The 17,870-nt window shown below is 50.0% G+C and overlaps 1 protein-coding gene across 2 annotated transcripts in view; it reads right to left on the bottom strand.

Annotated features, from left to right (window-relative positions):
* NAT8L (N-acetyltransferase 8 like) overlaps positions 1 to 16,532 on the bottom strand; it is a 31,783-nt gene extending 15,251 nt beyond the window's left edge. Inside the window, exons 1-2 of one of the 2 annotated variants that reach the window (XM_065660735.1) lie at positions 15,927 to 16,532; positions 14,466 to 14,630 (exon numbers count right to left, since the gene is read on the bottom strand). In XM_065660735.1, coding sequence (XP_065516807.1) covers positions 14,466 to 14,630; positions 15,927 to 16,260 — 499 coding nt within the window. In that variant the 5' untranslated portion in view covers positions 16,261 to 16,532. The remainder of the gene's footprint in view (positions 1 to 14,465; positions 14,631 to 15,926) is intronic. The other variant, XM_065660744.1, reaches the window with a different exon arrangement.
* Between the last annotated feature and the right edge of the window lie 1,338 nt (positions 16,533 to 17,870).

A 17,870-nucleotide genomic window follows, 5' to 3' on the forward strand; every position in this document is an offset into this window, starting at 1 on the left:
TCTGGTCTAAATTTAGCCAAGGTTCCCTTTAGTTCAAGAGAAATGCCTGTATCTACACAGGTACTGCCCCAAATGCTTCACAGCAATGAGAGAAACTAACTCTACATTTACTTAAGGTTAAATAATACATGTAATTCCGAACTTTACAAGGACTTCCAAGGGGATTTATGCTGCTCTAAATGAGGTCAACAGCCTTTAGGTGAGTCACCCTTTCGGAGAGCCCCTCTTCTGTAAATGACCACAGCAAAAGCCTACACAGCCCACTGCAAGCAACTGCTTTTAGCCAGGAATAAGGTAGGAAAGATGAATCACACCCAAGAGGTAGGTTCAAACTTAACGTATGGCATAACGATGCATTAGGACAGAATAACTCGTTTATGTGTGCAATCTCTTTAAATCAGAGCCATAAAAAAGGCCGAGAGGTGCTTTCCCCTACGTTACAGCCAGGGCACCTACCTATACTGAAAAGGGAGAGACTAGAAACATTTGTATATTTAAACATGACAGACAAATAAACCCTGACAAACAACAAGAGAAGAAAACCCCACAACAAAGCACACCCCAAAACAGGACGACATTGCTTACATTACTTTTAGGGCATCGAGGACAGCAGAACTGGGAATAGGAATGCCTGTCAGGTAACTAACATACAACCCCAGCTCATGGGATGGCGCTCCCCAGGTGCTGGTACAGATGCTGACTGCTTCTGCAAAACCACCCAAATCTATGTCTGTAAAGTAGAGAAGGTCATGTAGAGGATGCATGTATTCAGCTAAAACATGCTGTACAGCATGCTTCAGTGCTTCTGAACATGGGGTCTTTCCACCCTTAGCACATTCTCTCTGCCCTCAGAAGCCTCTGAATGAGGACTGATACTACAGCAGTCAATGAGCAGCAATGAGCAGTATTTATGGTGCAGAAACACTGACCAGGAAAGTCTCCTACCCCAGGGCAGCTCCTCTGTGTTCCTTACTGGGGCATGCCAGGAACTGAGGGACAGGGACTGCATTTCACCAAACACTGCATGGCAAAGAGAAGCTCCCATGGTTGTCTCCTAACACCAATAAATACAACTCTGCTGTGCTCAAAGCCTTTCTTTCTGCAGATGACTTGGGTTTCACAAGAGTCCTACCTTGTTGCTAACACAGTGAACTAAACCTCCCCAGCCTCTAACTTTCCATTGTATGAATAATCTACAGGAAAGAAACAGCAGTCACAAGGAGTTATATTTTCCCTGAAATCACAGTGAAGAATTCACTATTTAATGTAGAAGGAAGACATCAGAAAAGGAAAAGGTTCAGGCATGTACTGGTACAAGCTACAGGCTGAAGTCAGATGGACATGGCTTGATCACCTCAAGTCTATTGCAAGCCAAAAAAAAAATCCTATTTCTAGCACATTCAGCAACTTGAAAGGGCGCTGCACATATACGCTTCCCAGAGCTCAGACACCCAACTAGGATGCCAGTTGTAATCAGCTGGGACCAACCCACCCCATCATATCACAGCATGTGAATAGTCACCATCTGCCACACCAAGATAAGCCCCCAAAATCCATTGTAAGAGTGAGGGTGACACTGAAGCACAGCTCAATCACACTTCTCATTGGGACCAATCCTGTCTGACCTGTTAGTATGAGCCATCCAAGCAATGGGCCAAATCCATTCCCCTAACCTCTGGGTAAGGAGTAGATGACTAAACAGGGGATCTAAAACGACAATAAAGCTGGTAAGGAAGATCAGGCTTGGGTCAAGCAGCCAAACCCACAGCCTCCTTGCCCTGCTGCCATCGAGGCAGCACAGCATTCCTGCAGACACATCCTGGCATGGAAGGCGATGGGAAAAATAAAAGCAATTTCCACCTGCAGCATGCCAAGAAACAAAGCCTTTTCCTTGGAAAGGGGGTTTGCCATGCACTTCTGACATCCATGGCTAGAGGTACTGACAGGACTAAGGCTTTGTTTTATAGCAAATGCAACTCCAAGCCCATATAATTAAGTGAATAAATAACTAGCAAAACTCTCTGGAAGCAAACCTTTCAGGTATTCCCTAAGTGCTTTTAACCCCTCAAATACTCTGTCAAACACCAGAGGTCTTCCTCCATCAGTAACTTTTACCCTACACAACACCAACCAGCCCATCCTGTTCTGGAAGAGCAGGGAAGGAGGCACTCATTTGATCACATAGGCCCAGACCCTGAAGAGCTTCACTGCACTGCTGTGAGGCTGAACCAGACCCACCGACAGCTGCAGGCACCTTCCCACATCTCCAGCCCTCAACCAAGATGCTGTGGGTGGTGATTCCAATGGTCCAGTAGAATCAGGGGGTACCGCTGAGTTCCCATCTCACCGTGCTGCCCACCTCCCCATGGCCATCCCACCCCAGGCTCCCACTGTAAATTAACACCTTTCCTCTACAAAGCCTCAGTATTGTCTCCTTACACCCAGCACACTGCAGTCCCAGCATGATGTCCTAAGCAGCGTGAGCCTCCATCACCATACATCAACCTTTAACTCTCAGCAAACCCATGGTAATGCCCCACGTAAAGCCAGAGCACTGCCGTGGTGCACAAAAACCACACACCTGGATGCTCACTGTTGTTAACGGCAACGTGTTTCTTCATCCCTCCCCTAGTATAGGAAGGCCAGTGTGCCTTGGGTGTAACTCTACTGAACTCCACAGCTCCAGACTGAAACTAGCACTTTAATGTGACAGTGTAAGAAAATTCTAGATACATAAATGTATGTCAGGCTGGGCACAGACAATGGACCCGGGGTAGATGATGCATTCACAGAAAATGAGAGTAGCATCCACATAAATCTCTACGTTACATTAAAAATTAAAGAAGAAGGAAAGATAACCCTTTGCCCTGTGTCCGGACTACCATGGCCCCGAAGTCCCTACAAAAGCCTGATTTGTTTATTCCCACACCTCCTTTGATGACGGTCTATCACCACCTTGAGACTCCACATCCACATGAGTGGGGGTCCTTTGAGCCCCAGCCCCAAAACCAGTCACAAGAGCCAGGGATTTAGAAGAGGTTTGCAAAATAAATCAGTGAGTAGGTAAAGGGCTATGTCTCATTCCATTGGAAGACACGTAGGAATGAATGAGGCTTGCTCAGAGCCAGTGAAAGCAGGCACTTCCATGCTTATTCACCACACATCTGTGCAAAGGGGATCAACTTATAAACATGAACAGCACCTACAGCAACCAGAGCCAGGAGAGATGCAAACCTGGGTAGAAGTGCAGTATTTTCAGGATCCATTGGATCTTCCTCACTACAAAGACAACACTAAAGAACACTAAACCCCCATAACCAATGCTAAAACAGGGCAGAATGAGTAAACTAAAAGCAGGTTCACAGCTGCAACTCCTCCTTCTGACGCACCAGTTTTCCCTAAAACATCCTAAATTCCCCTTGCAGGAAGCTGGTAGCACACACAGCAAACGCAAGGTTTACTCCATCACTGCATGTCCTATCTATGTCACAGGTCTCCCGTAAATGCCGAAAGAGCACTTGCACCCATAACTGAAGGATGCCCCTGTGCTGAACTCCCAACAAAAGACAAGGGATTTAAGCCTATGATTAAGTTAAAGCAAATGCTCCAGTGAATCTTTAAGCCAAACTGTCGCAGAGTTCAGTCTGTGTCAATGCAGTGTGTGTGTGTGGGCGCTGGTTGGGTTTTTGGGGGGATTCTTTGGTTATTTTTTAATTTAACTTAAATCCCCTTTAGCTGCTTGAGTTATCCATGAAAAACATTCCCACTCCAAGAATCCCTGCAGACACTTTGATGCTTTTCAGACTGCTGATGGCTCAACAAAAAACCCCCCTGTCAAACCTGACCATGGCTCATTCCCAGATGAAAATCTGCCCAAGAGGCACATCTTGATGCTATCCCCTAAACATCTGCAGGCTCTGAAATCACACCAGACGTGTATTTTCACAGCCATTAAGTGAATCTAATTGACTTCACAGGCAGCAAAAGACTGAAAAGGTGTTTTACAAATACCCCTTTTACACAGTTCGGAGTTTTAAAGCATCTCTCATCAGCATCCCTTTCATCCAGTAACTCTCCTCCTCGCTTCCTCTCTTGAACAAATCCCACCACCAGCAATGTAATTCCAGTAATGAGGAGTTCACCAAGATGCTCGCTGCCGTTGAGCAGACAGCAGCCATGCATCTGCCATGCTTTCGCTGCTCTGTCTCTAGCCAACCATCATCCAAAATTGCTTATAAATGGCAGGTGCTCCAAACCAGGGTATTTGCAAAAGCTTCTCTTTGCAGTTCCGCTATTTAACATTATTTTACATTGAAAGAACTACAGATTTAGGTCTTCCCTGGATTCCCACGAGAAGTGTTACACAGTGCTTCTGATGCTGTTATCTAGTTCCAGGGAGGATGAACAGATTTGGCACCTCCAAAAAAAGAACAAAAAGCCCTGATCTCAGCAAATGAAATGTGGGGGTTTTTTTGCTGTACTGACTGCAGCAATGACTTTATGTATCCTATTAAAATGGGAAGAATGGGGTTTGCAATACAAAATCATAGCTGAAAAGATCAAATAGCTGTGTCCGGGTACATGTAGGAGCGACGTGGGTCAGATGCTCTAAGGAAGGTGTAAGAAATGCAGTTGTTGCAGCTCATTTGCCTTTAGGCAGAATGTTCTCTCCCCACCACCACCGACACGTGGGTTTGTGCACTGCACTGACGCACTCTTTTCAGCTCAGCAGACACAATATCCTCGTGCTGCTGCCTTCTATTTATTTTCTCATCTTTGTTATTCCGAGTACTCTACCAAAAAGAAAATATTGTGCTCTATTCCATTGTGCTCCCCATGCACAATATCTGAATGGCAAACCGAGAAGATGAAAGTACTCACACAATAAGATTAAGCAAAGCAACAGAGATTTAAAAGCGTAACAGGAGGAAGGGGAAGATCAGAGAGATACAAAGAGGGATGCTGGGTGTGGGACCATCACTGCTGGGAAATGCCAAAAGTGATGAATGAAGCAAGAACCCGACCAAACCCACCAGAGAATTCAACATGGGGATGGACAAGGGAGCCAAGCAGAATTCAGAGGATAAAAACCAGCATAGATTGCTGTTTGACACAAAACTGGACAAGTGGGATAGAGAACTGCTGTAGCAGGGGAAGAAAGAGGGGGATAAAATGGGAAAGAAATAACTCAAGGAACTACTATTGACCCCCAATAGATGTTATTATCCGATAGCTGTTTAAATGAGTGTTGTCTGGGAGGTGCACTGAGGAGCCATTCACAGCCAGACAGCTGGTCCATCAACCCCCATTTCAATTAGCAGCCCTAACACAGAGACCAAGAGCTGCAACCGTACAAAGCAAACAAGCTTGCACCTCGGTTTCCAAGTCAGGATTCAAGCACATTGGCAAGAGACAGTGGGAGCAGCTTGTATAGCAATTACTAGTGATCGAGGGTAAATCTGGGCAAATAGCTTAAAAATGCAGGTTTTGTCAACTCAAAACAATGTACACATTAGTCCTGAATTCACCAGTATCTTCTGCTGGGAAAGATGATGCAGGGGGAAGCCAGGCTGGCACTAATCCTGCACACAGCACAGCATCCCCCCGAGGATGTTCCATCCAAGGGGTTGGAACTGGATGATCTTAAGGTCCTTTCCAACCCAAATCATTCTATGATTTCCTGCCAGCACACAGCTTGGTCCTACCCAGACTGCAGGGGATGTCCTATCAAGGCTCTACCATAATCAGTTATCTTGAATAAATACTTGGGTCTGAGCTTTGCTTCTTGAGGAAGCCTGTAACAGAACCAACAGCTTTGTTTCAGGCTGAAAAAAGTATTACATTCACCACTACACACAGGTTTTTGCTTCTTCACGGTGAAAACGCACAGAACGAGCAGTAAATCAACTTAATTTGGACTAAAACCATCCTCCCTTTCATTTTCCAGTTCCTGAACTGAAAAATCCTTTTCTGATAAAACCCTGCATTTTTCAGTTTTGCCACTTGGATAAATCCTAGAAGCAGCACACGAATTTTCAGTGACCAATATTAGCTGCAAGTTATCATTTCAAGCAGCACGTGTTAATGTGCCACTGATGCCTTGCATTCTTCTGTCAGCATTTACACTGCTGCAAATCCAATTTTAAACAGTAATATTTCATGTAGGCACTTAAAAATATCCCTGTTATATATATTTCTGGGTACCTATCTTGAAAAGCCTCCTTTCACTCGCAGGAATCCCACTTTAACGCACAATCACAGCTTGGCACTAAAACCACGGGAGTCCTGGGTCTACGTTTTAGAGTTATACTGCAAGAAACAGTTTTCACGTCTTGAAAGAAGCACTTGTCAAACAGTTAGAGAAGACAACAAATGATACCCTAGGTAATGCAAGCACCCTAGGTGCTTGCATAGAAAGTTACTTGATTGCTGGGGTCCAATGGGTCAATAGATGACTTGAATAAATGGCTCAAGGCCATCTGTAACAGGTACCTCAGCTTGTACCTGCTCCAACCAGGCCACTACGAACTAATTGTTGATGCACCCTTCGTAAAAAGCATGAGGCTTCCTGGTGATTCCAAAAACCCAAAAGCTAAAAAAAAAACAACCAACCAACCTTATTATTTGGGTTAGAATAGTAGATCTGTAAATGTTAACTAGGTATGGCACCCTGTTCTCTTCGGGTTCCCTTGAAGATCGCTTTTATTAGCCACCTAACAGGAAAAAGAAACCATTCCTCAGCTTCCTACAAGCAGGGAAATATGAAAGGAAAAGAACCCCCCCCAAAATACACTTTGGACTTCCTGTTGCACTAGTGCAGAAAGCTACAAAGACCTGTGCATCCCTTAGCTCCTCAAAGAACCAGACACCAGCAACACACACTACGCCTCTATTTGCTTTAGTCTGGAAGGAGTAGCACGAAGCATGCAATGATTTATAACAGATCCCCAGCGCTGCACGACCAGAATAAAAGCATGTGCTCTGCAACACACCAGTAAATGACACTGAGAGCCTCCAGAGCCCACACAGGGCTTGCAGCCTCAAGCCCCACCAGCCATTCCCACCCCAGGTAATTAAGTATAACCTGCCTGGATAAGGATTTAAGCCTAGAAAAGGCGTTTCAGAAACCCACCCTGAAATCTGGACAGATTTGGAACGGCTGCTCTTGAAAATCAGGCTGTGCATTCAGGGTTTCACCTAAAAGCTGCTTTTGCAATCTATTTAGAGGTCTTAAGGTAGAGAGCAATGACTAATGATGATTTCTAAAGTATTAAGACTGGGAGGAACCAACCTGACCACAGACACTCTAGGGTAATCCTAAGAGGCTAAACATAATACTAAACATAATAATGTGCTTGGAAGTAAGATCTTTCAGTTCATGTTCCCACATCCAAAACTCAAGTCTCAAGAGGGGCTCAAAGCCTTGTCCTTTAAAAACCCCTACTACAAACCACATACATGGAGCCTACAGTTAGGCAATTATGAAAACCTTTAGCGGGCTTCTCATCTTGGCCATTCCTAAGAAAGAGAAATAAGGAAGAGGAGCCACTGAAAACCCTTTAGAAGAGTAATCAATTTGCACTGAAACTTGTGGAGAAGATCCTTTTCAGTCATAAGCGATTGCACACAACCACGCCAGGAAATACCCAACACAGAGAAAACATTCAAAATGATACTCAAAGCCAGAAAAAAACCCAGGGCATCCAATGTTCCAGCCCCCTTCGTGTTCATATGGCTTGTGTTTGCTTGTCTGGAGAAGTTAACTGTGCCTGTAACACTCCTGATGTTCAATTTACACAACTTATTACTTCTTGTATTGAAGATTAATGAACAGCACTTGCATGTACTGGGGTTTTTAAACACCTGCAGGCAGAGCTTATGTTCAGAAGCATCAAACCCACCCAGATGGATACAACTCAAACGCTGCTGCTTTAACTGACAGTCATGTCAATTAGAACTACCTTTGGAGAGACTTTTTCAACGCGTGGAGAAAAAAATAAGTATTGCTCGGCAAAATTTACTATAAAATCTATTTTCATCTAATTTTGACATGGGACCGAGCCAGCACTCGTGGGAGAGCTATTTTTGTCTTGCGCACGTTGAGGAATGGGTTTGTGCATATGTTCCTATTCCAGTGATAAATACACAGGAGGGGGGAAGGCTGCAGTGGCTTGCCCATGAACACCTCATACCATGTGCATGGATGACATAGCCCTGAATCCACAGGCTGCTCCGCTCATCAGACAGCTGCAGCTTTCCCACATGCCAGCCCCTGGCAGACAGCACCACTGCTCTACCCTGCACGGCCTGAGCCCCCAGAGGAAAAAACACTGAATAATAAAGAGCTTGTGGGGCAGAAGGACCCTGCAGGCACTCAGTGAGGTTGAGCAGAGCTGACCCGTGTGGCTCAGCACTTCTGGCACTTCTCATCCAAGGAAGTGGTAAATGCTCCATCCTTGGCGGTGTTCAAGGCCAGGCTGGACAGAGTCTTGGGTGAGATGGTTTAGTGTGAGGGGTCCTTTAAGTGATCTTAAGGTCCTTTCCAACCCAAACCCTTCTGTGATTCTGTGGGGGACCTCAGCTCAATCCCCTCCAGCTCTACCCAGTGCTTATCCGCAAGGGTGCAGTGTTGGGTGGCCTCCAGCTCACCCATGCTGCCGGCCCTGGGGAGAGCCCTCGCTCAGCTCTAGGAACACGGGGTGGAAGGCAGGAGCAATGGTGTGGGCTGGCACTGGCCCTGGCAGGGCTGTGCCGTGCTCACTGTGCCCTTGCTAAGGATGGGGCTGCCTCCAGATGCAGAGCCAAGGCTCCTCCGCAGCAAACCAAGGCAGCCAGGAGTGATGGACTGCATGCTGTATCAGAGGAGGTGGGTTTTGGGAGAGGCAACCTAACTTTAAAGACATTTTACATGATTCAAATAAAACCGAAATAAAACTAATGCTGGACAAAGCATATCCCTAACATTTGGAAACATGAGCTGTTCTTCCTATTGCTTCCCAACAAACTGCACTGGAGACGAGAAATGCCAAACCAAGCAGCAGCTCCAGCGCTAAGTAGTCAAAACTCAAAAGCAACATTGGTAAGCACAGTACCCCTGACTGTTCCCCTCAAACACTCTCAGACATAATACCTCCCCCTGTAAGTATACCAACGGTCTCTAATCCTAATCCTGCAGGGCCTCTCCGATATGAAGATCTCATCCCCTGAAGCACCTTCATTGAAATCCAGAGAGACGCCAGCACCTGAACTGCTCGAGGGAGGGACCCTGCACTGCCTGAGGACGAGACCTGACCTCAGTTCTCAGGGGTGTGGAGCAGAGCTGGGAGACACTGAGGAGGAGATAAGGACACAGCCGCTCCCCTGGGTTTTCTGGCTCCCATTTCTCACCACCCTACACCACGCATGGGGAGAGGCACGCACGAAAACCCCGATACACGAGGGCGAGCGCAGGGGTTTGGCAGATACATGAGGTCAGGGCACTGCATAAGCCAGCAAGAAATGCTGAAGATAGGGATGCTTTGGATTCCAGCTGCCTCTGGGTACCGCGAGCACGGCTGGGCTCTCCAAAAACACATTCCTGCACTGGGAAGCAGCAGCCCTGAGCCCTCTCCCGGCGTCAGGTAACCAAGCCCTTTCTTTGCTGCTCTGTTCTTTCCAAACAATGTTATCGCTCGGCAGTGCTGCTCCTGCTTATCTGGCAGCTTGAGCATTACCCAGAATGCGGAGAAACTGGGTTCCGTGGTGGGGAGAAACCCCCCAGGATTGCAAAGGGTCTGGGCACGGCAGAGGAACCACATCTCCTCCCAAGGTGGCCCCTGTATTTTCCCTGCACCCCAAACCTCACTGCTGTGCATCCCACAGTTAGCTGGAAACTAAGTTCAGCTCCTCTGGTGTCAAACCTGCTGCAAATGGCCTGATCCAAAAGCACAGTTAAAACCAGACAAAGGTCTCACTGAAGGCGAGCAACACCTCAAAAAGAACAAGCGGCAAACAGGGTATCACCTCCTCACAACCCAGCTCTGGCCCCACCTCAACTGGTATCCTTCTGGCAGAAGGATGTGATCCCAAAACCTCCGCCAAGAAGGGCAGGGCATCTCTCCTTCAGCTGAGGAATGTGCCAACCAGGAGCAGCAGGAATTGAACCCTAATGTGCCATCCCCCTATAGCCACCTCCCAGTGCCATGGGTTAATGGTGGACTTGGCAGTGCTGGGGTAACAGTTGGACTTGATCTTAAAGGTCTTTTCCATTCATAGCTGATGCTACGACTCCTTATGGCCCCATCACCCAGGGAGGTTGGGATATCAGCCCAGGCTCTTCATCTGCACCCTCATGTACCAGGGAACAAAAGGCAGCAGGATGGGGAGGCTTTGCTTAGCCCTGGATAGATGCGGGAGAGCAGAGGTGCATGCCCAGTCGTAGCACAGGGCAACCAGAGGCATCCTGCCGCTCCAAGAGGAAGAGCCGATGTGCAGGCACTGCTGAAAAGCACAGCTCTCAGCGTGCTGTGGTTAATGTGACCTGACACCTCCCGCAGCGGACACTTGGGCTTCATCTGCTGCATTACCCAAGGCACATGCCCTCAAGACTCCCCCAGGTCCTGCAGCCACAGCACTCCAGGTTGCCCAGCCTGCCCTGCGGCACTGAGCATCGCAATGCAATCACCCAGCTAATCTCCAGTGCCCAAAACCATGGGGAAAGGCCAGCTCCCACCAGCACGAACACAGCACGTGTGCACACCCCTCAGCAGACCCTGCTGGGACAGCAGAGATAACACTGCAAACCACAAAGAAAGACCTGCTGGCTCATCAGCTAAAGCCCCGTCTCTGCTCATTTCAGAGAGCAGCAGGTTTGCATTGGAGGGAAGGAGTCCTGGTTTCCATCACCCTCCAGCAGAGACCTCAGCCTCACAAGAATCTCTCCAACACACCACCAACCACTGCAGCCTATATACACAACACAACTAACAGGGACAGAAGCTTGAAGAGACACTGTGGAACTGATTAGTCGTCAAATTCATCAGACCATAAAAGAAGCTCCAGCTGTGCTCCTCTTATTTGCGTAGAGAAATGCAAGAGGCAGTGCTCTATTTAAAATTAATTCCTTCTTTTTCTCTCTGTTTACTAGAGCCCAAGTTATTCTGGTTGACAATTAAGCCCATTATCCAACTCCTTTCTTTTCTGCCACCCCTGTGCCTAAAAAGGCAAATTCCTATAAGTGCTATTTTAAATGGAAAAACGCAAGTTTACAAAGAGCTCAGGAAGGTGCTTGAACCATTCAACCTCCTGGTTTAAGTTGCCAGCACAGGATTCAACACAAGCAATACCTTTCAAATCAACAGCAATTTCAAGTCACCCCCGCTGCATACAAACTCAGAGTCAAGCGCTGGCCTAAATGTTCTGCCAGATCCTTGGCTTAGGTGTAGGAGGGCAAGAGAAAACAAAGACACAGATTTTGGCTGGCGTACTTGTGCAGAACCACTGTCAGCACATAGTTCTCAGTTCATACAAAGCCCAGTGGAGGAAATTTAAAACAATAACTAACTTGGAGGCCAGAGGAGCAGAAAACTGCAGAAACACTGTAATATGATGTAACCCATGGGACTGTTCAACACTCGTCATTAAGCTGGGTGCTTGCAGTATCCCATTGCAAATAAGGTTTTTTTGGCTTGGTTTTAAAGCCGAGCCACAGTTTTAGCAGGTGCTTTGGCAAAACCACCAAGAATGATCCTTTCTAATACTTAAAGTGGTCCCTCACTGTAGACGCCTGCCTTGCCAGGGGCTATTTGTTACAGATGCTCTGTACAATGGTACCCAATCTAGGGTACCACAGGGAGCCCACTGCAAACACGTTTTCATACCCAGGTACCAGAGATGCTAAGAGCAAAACCACAGCAAAGCCACAACCAGCATCAAGATCTGAGACCTTAAAACCTCATCCCAGTTTTAGCTTTGTGTTCATCACCCTAAGAAACAAGAATTTGTAAACCACCCCAAAAACGCTCGCTTCCTCTATTTTCCATGTTGGAAAAACAATATTCAAGCAGGTAAACAAGGATTCTCCAGAAGGCGCAAGAAGTTGCCTATTGTGCTCCCAGCCAAAGCCAGGCTGGGATGCAGTTACATCGGGTTGGGTTTTAACTCATCAAGTCAAGCTCTGACCATCTCTAGCCTCTCTGGGCCCCTGTTCCCACACCAAATTACCCTCACTGTGGCCATTTCTTCTCTAACACCTCATTGAGAAAGCTCTCACTAATATCTGAGCTGGAGCACTACACAGGAGAAGGAGCCCTTCTCATTCCCACTGCACGCGTTTCTGCCTGTGTGCTAATTTGTAAACTAGACAAATAAAGACAAACTTGGGGCTGGAAGTTGTTTTATTGTCATGTTTCTGTCCTTTGGGCAGGACGGGCAGTGCCGATATGGCACATCACTGCCTGTCTCCATGCACTCAGGCAGACAATGCAAGTCAGACAGCCTCTGAAGCACACAAAAGTCCAGGCTGTTCCAAGATAACTGCATTTATACCACTGTCTTACAGGGAAGAAACCAGCAACTGTATTTCTGGAGGAAGCAGGAGCAAAACACTGGCTCCATGCCTTGTGCACAGCTACACCAAATAGCACCACACGGCTTTACGGCACATGGACAGACATCACTGGCAGTGCCAGTCCTGACCCACAGACACCCTTCTCTTCCCCAAAGCCTCTTTGGTCTTTATCCAATTACGACTCCAGCCAACCTGCTTAACACCAAGAACCTTAAACAAGCACCACCAACCCCATAAATCTGTGTTTTATGGCATGGCAGAAGCCTAATTACACACAGTTAAATTCTGTCAAAAATTAAAGCCCACACATTTGCTCTAAAATTGAAATCAGCCCTTTTAGGTACCAAATAAAAGCAATGCTAACATTTCAAAGACATGTTGGCAACACCGCTGAACCAGATTACATTACTGACCCTAAACAAACTGAGGGCATTGCTCTTCCTCTGAGACCCTTTATTTTATTTATATATATATATATACACACACACATATGTTTTAAATAGAAGCACTTTGATCCATGCCCTGAATCGTGACCAAACAAGTCCCAAGCACTAATCAGCGATGCAGCTCAAACACCTAGTGACTCCATAGTACACGCTCTTGTTCCACTGGAGTCCCCTGCTACATTATCCAGCATAATACATTGTTGAACCTCCGAGGCTTGGAAATGTTTTGCTTAGGAGACCTTTCATTTTCGCAACACCACCTCCAATGGAGGTTTTTTAATACAAGTCACACATCAATTTTTCCAAGAACAAGCGCTGTAAATGAAACACAACCCATGTGTAAGATGGGATGAGACCTGTACAAGATATGCACTAAGATGGGAAATAAAATCTAAAGCAAGCACATCTAGGTCTTCAGGGATTTTCATTACAGGAGGAGCACTGTAGAAGTGAAGGGAAGTTTGTGGCTATGGTATTGCTTCCCAAGAATCCTCTAGAAGTGCTCAGGACAAGGTCAGTCACACGCAGGGAACAGCAATGACACAGTGAAAACATGGTTACATGGAAAAATGACAGAGTAGGTACCCCAAGAAGACGGAACTAACCAGGATACTGGCATTGCCTTGCTCTCCCAGCTCACTGCTTGTGCTACGTGACCACCAAACCTCAAACCCCAAGCGACTGCCCAGTCATCCCCTTGCTCTTGTCCTCAACATGGATGTGCGCCTACGAGAAGGGAAACAGCACCTGACAAGTTCTAAAGGGCCTTTATCTTTTTTAAATCATCACGTAAGAGGTCTTTTACAGCTGAACAGCCAAATATTATCAGTGGATACTATACTTTTAATTACATGCATAAATCTAATAAACGGGTGAACGTGTATTATATCAAACCCAGGCAGCACCCCTTTACATACCTGATCTGTGCCTCTTCCAGAACACTTGAATTAAGACGTGTTCTTCTTGCATAACACAGGGAAATGGGTGCGATAACTAAAACAGGTTCCTCTATGTGTTTGGGCTAAAAGGCCTTTCATCATCCCCTCCTCCCACTCTCAGAGCTGGTACCAAGTGCAAGAAGCAAAGAAATACCAAACGCAAGAAGTAAAGGCTGGGTTGGACCTGGGCTGCGGTAAATAAACCACATCACCCAGCCCCAGCATCCCTCAGCACCTACATCCTGGTCCCCACAGACAGGCCGTGGGACCCCAGAGCGCTGCGCTCCAGGATGGATGAAGGCTGCCTTGGATGACTAGACATCTTTGAAGGGAGAAAGGGAAAAAACAACCCAAAAAACCCAAACCAAAAGCAGAGGCATCTGTGTGCCTGATATGGCTAAAGAGCTGCATTCTGGCGACTTTTGAGCTTGCTCAGTGCTGCTGACAGGAGGAAAAGGCACCAGCAGCAGGGAGCAGCCATGTTCCCGGAGGAGCAGGGCTGGGAGCAGGCTCCCTCTGGGAATTCGTACTCACCTGGCGGTTTCATGTAATATTGCTCAATATCGGACATGTCTGTATGCAGCGCACAATCGAGATAGTGCAGGATAACTTTTCTACTGAAGTAGTACCTCATGCCCATCAGAAAGATGGGCAAGCAGCAGGTCAGCAGGAAGGACTTGGTCACAACAAAGCATATTACTATGGAGATAAGGAAGAGAAATAAACGATACCTGTCAGAAAAGAGAATTTAGTGTTGATTTCGGAATACAAACTCATTACACAAAATAAATTAAAAACCAAAAAGAAAACAAGCACAGACAAAACGTACATTTGCAGTACACACACAACTCAGGCTCTCGAGATTATCATGTTAAGGGATACATCAAGATAACCCCGGAGAAGTTTATGGGGTGTCTGGAGCGAGCCAGTGGGGAGGATGCCGCCATAGCACGGCAAATCCCATCAAGCCTCCGCAGTGAGACAACGGTGGGGACAGCAGGGAGCCCCCAAGCCCCGCTCTGCTCTCCCCGGCCGGGATGGAAAAGCCACGCTGCGGGCATGCCGCTCCGCAGCCATGTGTGTGTCACTGCGGCAGTACTATTTCCATCGCACCGCCTCGATGCCGGCGTGCTGTCGAAGACCCGGGGCGCTTCTGCGGATGCCCCCGAGATGGCAGCTGCCCCCAGCACGGCCCCTGCCCCCCAGAGCCCCCCTGCACCCCAACTGCTTGCTCGGGGGGGGGGAACGGACGGACGGACGACCCCCTCCAGCACAGGGCCCTGTCGTCCCCCCAGGCTGAAGCATGAGAGTGCAACCTGCCTGTAACCACCAAGGGCAGGAGAAACCAGCCCAAAGCTTGCTCGGGGAGGCGGCGGGGGGGGGACGCATTATTGCTAATTATTAGCACGGGGTGCACTGTTATTTGCGGGGTGGGGGTCACCTTGCAGGCGCTGTTTTGAGGATGCAGCTCCGGGAGCTGACACCCCCCCCCCCAGGGCTCGGCCCTGCTGCAAGGGTCACCCCCTCATCACACTGTGGGGGGCTCCGTCGGCGGGCACCGCCGTCTCCAGGCAACGCCGGAAAGCGGCGGCGCCCCCCCCCCCCGCCACCTCCACCGCACCCGTGCTCGCATCCCACCCGGCGTTCCCCAGGCCTGGAATGACGGGAAGGACGGCTCTACCCTCGGCCCCGCGCAACTTACGCGGCGACTCCCGCGATTCCCAAGCCCCGCGCAGGGTCGCGCATCCCCAGCGGCGCAGCCAAACCCCCCCCCCCCCTCCACTCCCGCCGCAGCGCTGCGGTTCCGCGGCCGCCCCGCACGATGCTGCGGCGCTCCCCAGGCCGCTCCGCCGCAGAGCCCAGGGCTGCAGGTCCGTGTCCCGTACCAACCACCACCCCCCCCCCCGGCTCCTCCCGTCCCTCCGATCACATTGTGCAGACCCCGGAGGGGTAAAACCCTTTGGCCCCCTCCCCCAAAAGGGATGAGGTACTCACCGGCCAGCAGTCCGTAGAGCAGCTGGGTGAGGGGCTGCTGCTTCAGCCCCCTGAACGCCGTGTTGGGGATCCGCTCCATGATCCCCTCGTAAAATATGCGGCGCACCACCTCCTGCTCGGAGGGATGGAATTCGCGGATATAGACATTGTCGCGCTTGGGATCCTCTTTTGGGGAGCTGAGGGTTGGCGGAGGGGAGGAAGGGGAGCCCGCCAGAGAGGGCCACATTTGGGAGGAAGAAACAATGATCGTGTCTTTTTTAGATCCCGGGATTGATTCATGATCTTCCGCCACAATCTTGGTCTCACAAACCATCTTGGGAGACAGACAATGCATGCAAACCGGCCGCGGGGAGGGGGCGGAGGAGAAAAACGGGAAGGGGGGGATAGCAAAAAATTAACTAAAACCAATTAAATTACCAACTGAAAAGGAAAAGGGGAGGGGGAAGGAGCGGGCGCGGAGCAGGACGGAGACCCGCCGGGCAGCGGCTGCGCGGGGCGCGGAGCGGCGCGGCCGGGCGGGACGGGAGAAAGGAACTCCGCTGCATTTTGGAGAGACATTTATAGTGCGGGGGGGGCCGAGGGTCCCCGGGGTCCTAGCGCCCCCCGCATTGGCTGCCCGGGGTCGACATGTGATCGGGGGGGGCGGGACGCAGCCCCTCCCCTTCCCCGTCTCCATCCCCATCCCTTATCTCTATCGCCATCCCCGCACCGCCCCTTGCAAATTACTACGGCGCGGGGGGCGGCAGCGCGGCTGCCCGTCCCCACCGGTGTGTGCCTGTGTCTGTGTATTTATATCCAGCGCAAGCACCGTGCACCCGGCAGCTTCTGGAACAGTCGGTGCGGGTGCGCAGCGCTGCGCGGAGCGCGGAGCCGCGGGGTGGGAGGGGGAGGACGCGACCGGGCGTCCCTTGCACCGCACCGCGTCCCGGCGGGCTGCGGCGGGGGCCGCTCCGCGGTGAGTCATTCACCGCGGGGTACGAAGCGGCACTCCGGCCCCGGGAGTACTGCGGGATGCGGGGGGCAGCCCGAACAAATCCCCCTCCCCATGCACCAGCACCCCCCGCTCGGTAACTTTTCCTTCTGTGCCTACGGCGCTGCGCGGGGCGGAGAGAAGCGCCGGGGTTCGGTGGCGGTGGGGGGGGATGCGCAGGGAGGAGAAAGGACGGGCTCCTCCTCTTCGCAGGACCCGAAAAGCTTCGGCCTCTCCCGGTTGGAACCGGCCGGCATCTGCCCGAGGCATGCGCTGTGCGCGGCCGGTGCAGGGACGGGGCGGGGGCGCGGGGAGCCGGACCCCTTCCTGTGAGCTGCGTCCCGAGAGAGCTTCATCTGTGCGCCCCTGTGTGCACCCCACCGCTGTGGGGTGCGGCTGGGCGACCCCCTCAGCTTATCCTGTGCACCCCCTGCACGGTTCAGCTGCGCTTGCGAGGTGCCCACCCCCCTGCCCCCGAAAGTTTGATCCGTGTCTCTTCGCCCTGCAAGGTGCACCGGGCATCCCCTTTGCCAAGAGGCACCCTTGTATCCTCTCCTGTTTGAGTTGTATCCCTGCAGGGATATAACTGCGCCCCGTTACAAGCTCCATCTCTGCACGCCCTCGAGGTGCACCGATCCATCAGGAGTGCAGCCGTGCCCCTGGCACCCTGCGGGACCTGCTGCCTCGGGAGCTCATGGGGGTTTGATCCTTGGGAGGATGCTCTCATTGACTGGGTCTTGCTCCGAGCTAAAACTTGATCTCACTGTGGTGATTTCATTGTGCCTGCATTGCTTCACTCTCCTACTAGAGAAATTGTTCAGGAATAAGAAGGATGGGAGGGGAGGAAGGATTAGGTAAGGGCTTGGAAGCCTTCCCGCCCAGAGGAGTGGTGCCAGCACCCCGCGCACCGGTGTCCCTGGCGAGCAGCTCGTCCTCCGGTGGCCGCGGGACCTGCTGGTGGTCAGACGCCGCAG

The sequence above is a fragment of the Lathamus discolor genome, chromosome 1, assembly GCF_037157495.1.
Source record: "Lathamus discolor isolate bLatDis1 chromosome 1, bLatDis1.hap1, whole genome shotgun sequence".
NCBI lineage: Eukaryota > Metazoa > Chordata > Aves > Psittaciformes > Psittacidae > Lathamus > Lathamus discolor.